General features: G+C 36.3%; 1 protein-coding gene across 1 annotated transcript; it reads left to right on the top strand.

Annotated features, from left to right (window-relative positions):
• The first annotated feature begins 354 nt into the window (after positions 1-354).
• On the top strand, positions 355-1841 carry LOC133038222 (uncharacterized). The gene is made up of 2 exons (XM_061116311.1): positions 355-942; positions 1344-1841. Exons 1-2 carry the CDS (start codon positions 355-357, stop codon positions 1839-1841), a joined length of 1086 nt encoding a protein of 361 aa, XP_060972294.1.
• Positions 1842-2124: the final 283 nt, after the last annotated feature.

Consider the following 2124-nt stretch of genomic DNA (forward strand, 5'->3'; position numbering starts at 1 on the left):
CCATACTACCTCCATCATGGTGATAATCCTAGAAACATTCTTGTTTCTCAGCCACTTACGGGAAAAGACAATTATATTTCATGGAGCCGTGCGATGCAACTAGCCATTTCAGTCAAGAACAAGCTAGGATTCTTAGACGGTTCCATTCCTAAACCTCCTCCTACTGAATTCAATCTTTATAATGCTTAAATTAGGAATAATAACAATGTTATATCTTGGATCCTTAACTTTTTGTCTAAAGAAATTTCCTCTAGTTTGTTGTATGATTAATCTGCAGCCGCAATCTGGACTGACCTTAAGATTTGTTTCCATCAAAGAAATGGTCCTCACATTTATAATCTGAGAAAAGGCTTGATGAATCTCCGACAAGAGAATCAAACCATCAGCATGTATTACACTAAACTAAAGACAATATGGGAAGAACTGTCCAATTACAGGCCTAGCTGTACCTGCAATGGCTGTACTTGTGGTGGTGTGAAAAAGCTTCAAGAACACCACCACATGGAATACATAATGTCTTTCTTGGTGGGATTATTTGATAATTTCACTCAAATCCGTAGTAGTATACTGCTGATGGACCCCTTACCTGAAGCCAATCGGGTTTTTCACTTGGTTACTCAAGAGGAAAATCAAAAGGGAAATCAAAACATTGGAAATGATTTGAATAATGCTAACTTGGCTTTTGCTTTTCAGAATGACAGGAATGCTTCATCTAAGTCTGATTCACAGGGAAAAAAGAACCATCCTCCAAGAAAGAATCGACCATTTTGCACTCATTGCAACATACATGGTCACACAATTGAAAAATGCTACAAAATCCATGGCTATCCACCAGGATTCAAGAACAATAGGCCGAAGGATGCAGCAACTAACCAAGTGCAGGCCAATATTGAATCTAATCCTTCCAGTGAAGAAAGTCACACCTTGTTACCTCAACTCAATGTGTCTCAATATTAGCAGCTGCTGAATCTTTTAGCTAATCAACCGAGTAATATACCTGCTACTAATCCTAGCTCATCTTCGGGAGCAACAGGTATTATCTTGTCCAATCATTATGTCAATCCTAAAAATGAATCTTGGATAATAGATTCGGGAGCTACAAGACATATTTGCAACAACATTAAGAGTTTTCAATATGTTTGTCCTATCCCTAAAGTCAGGTTAATTCTACCTAATAATTTCTTTTTGTTCAACAAAGTGGTTCTATTGTTATTAACAAAGATCTAACTTTGACTGATGTTCTTTATGCACCAAGTTTCAAATATAATATTATCTCTGTGAGTAGTCTAACCAGCTGCAAGTCGATTAATGTCAATTTTACTGCTAATGATTTTTACATACAGGACAAACTCCATCTGAAGGAGATTGGCAGAGGTAGCAGCAGCACTGGCCTGTACACCTTGGATACTGCCAGATCTAAGAATGTTCTATCTGTCACTGCTGACTTATGGCATTCTAGATTAGGACATTTATCCCAGAAAAGATTGGCTCTGTTAAGCAATCAATTGAATTGTGCTGTTAATACTCTACATCAATATACTCCTTGTTACATTTTCCCTTTGGCAAAACAAAGAAAATTACCTTTTCCTAATAAGAATTCCTTTGCTAATAACAGATTTGATCTTGTTCATTGTGATACATGGGGCCCCTATCATATCCCATCTCATTCAAACTACAAGTATTTTCTCACTCTAGTAGATGATCACACTAGATTTACTTGGATTTATCTTATGCAACAAAAATCTGAAGTTGCTAGCATTGTACCACAATTCATTTCTTATGTTCAAACTCAATTTCATTGCACTATCAAACGGTTTAGATCTGACAATGCACCTGAATAAGTTTTTAAAGATCTCTTTGCTAAACTTGGTATATTGCATGACTTCACTTGTATAGAGACGCCTGAACAAAATGCTATAGCTGAAAGAAAACATCAGCACTTATTAAATGTTGCTCGTGCTCTCTATTTTCAAGCTAATATGTCTATCAAGTTCTGGTCTGAGTGTATTATGACAGCCACTTTTCTAATAAACCGCACCCCTACTCCTCTTCTAAAAAATAAGACACCTTATGAACTTTTATTTGGCACTACACCAAATTACACTAATCTAAGAAATTTTGGTT

The sequence above is a fragment of the Cannabis sativa genome, chromosome 5 (genome assembly GCF_029168945.1).
Source record: "Cannabis sativa cultivar Pink pepper isolate KNU-18-1 chromosome 5, ASM2916894v1, whole genome shotgun sequence".
In the NCBI taxonomy this organism is placed as follows: Eukaryota; Viridiplantae; Streptophyta; class Magnoliopsida; order Rosales; family Cannabaceae; genus Cannabis; species Cannabis sativa.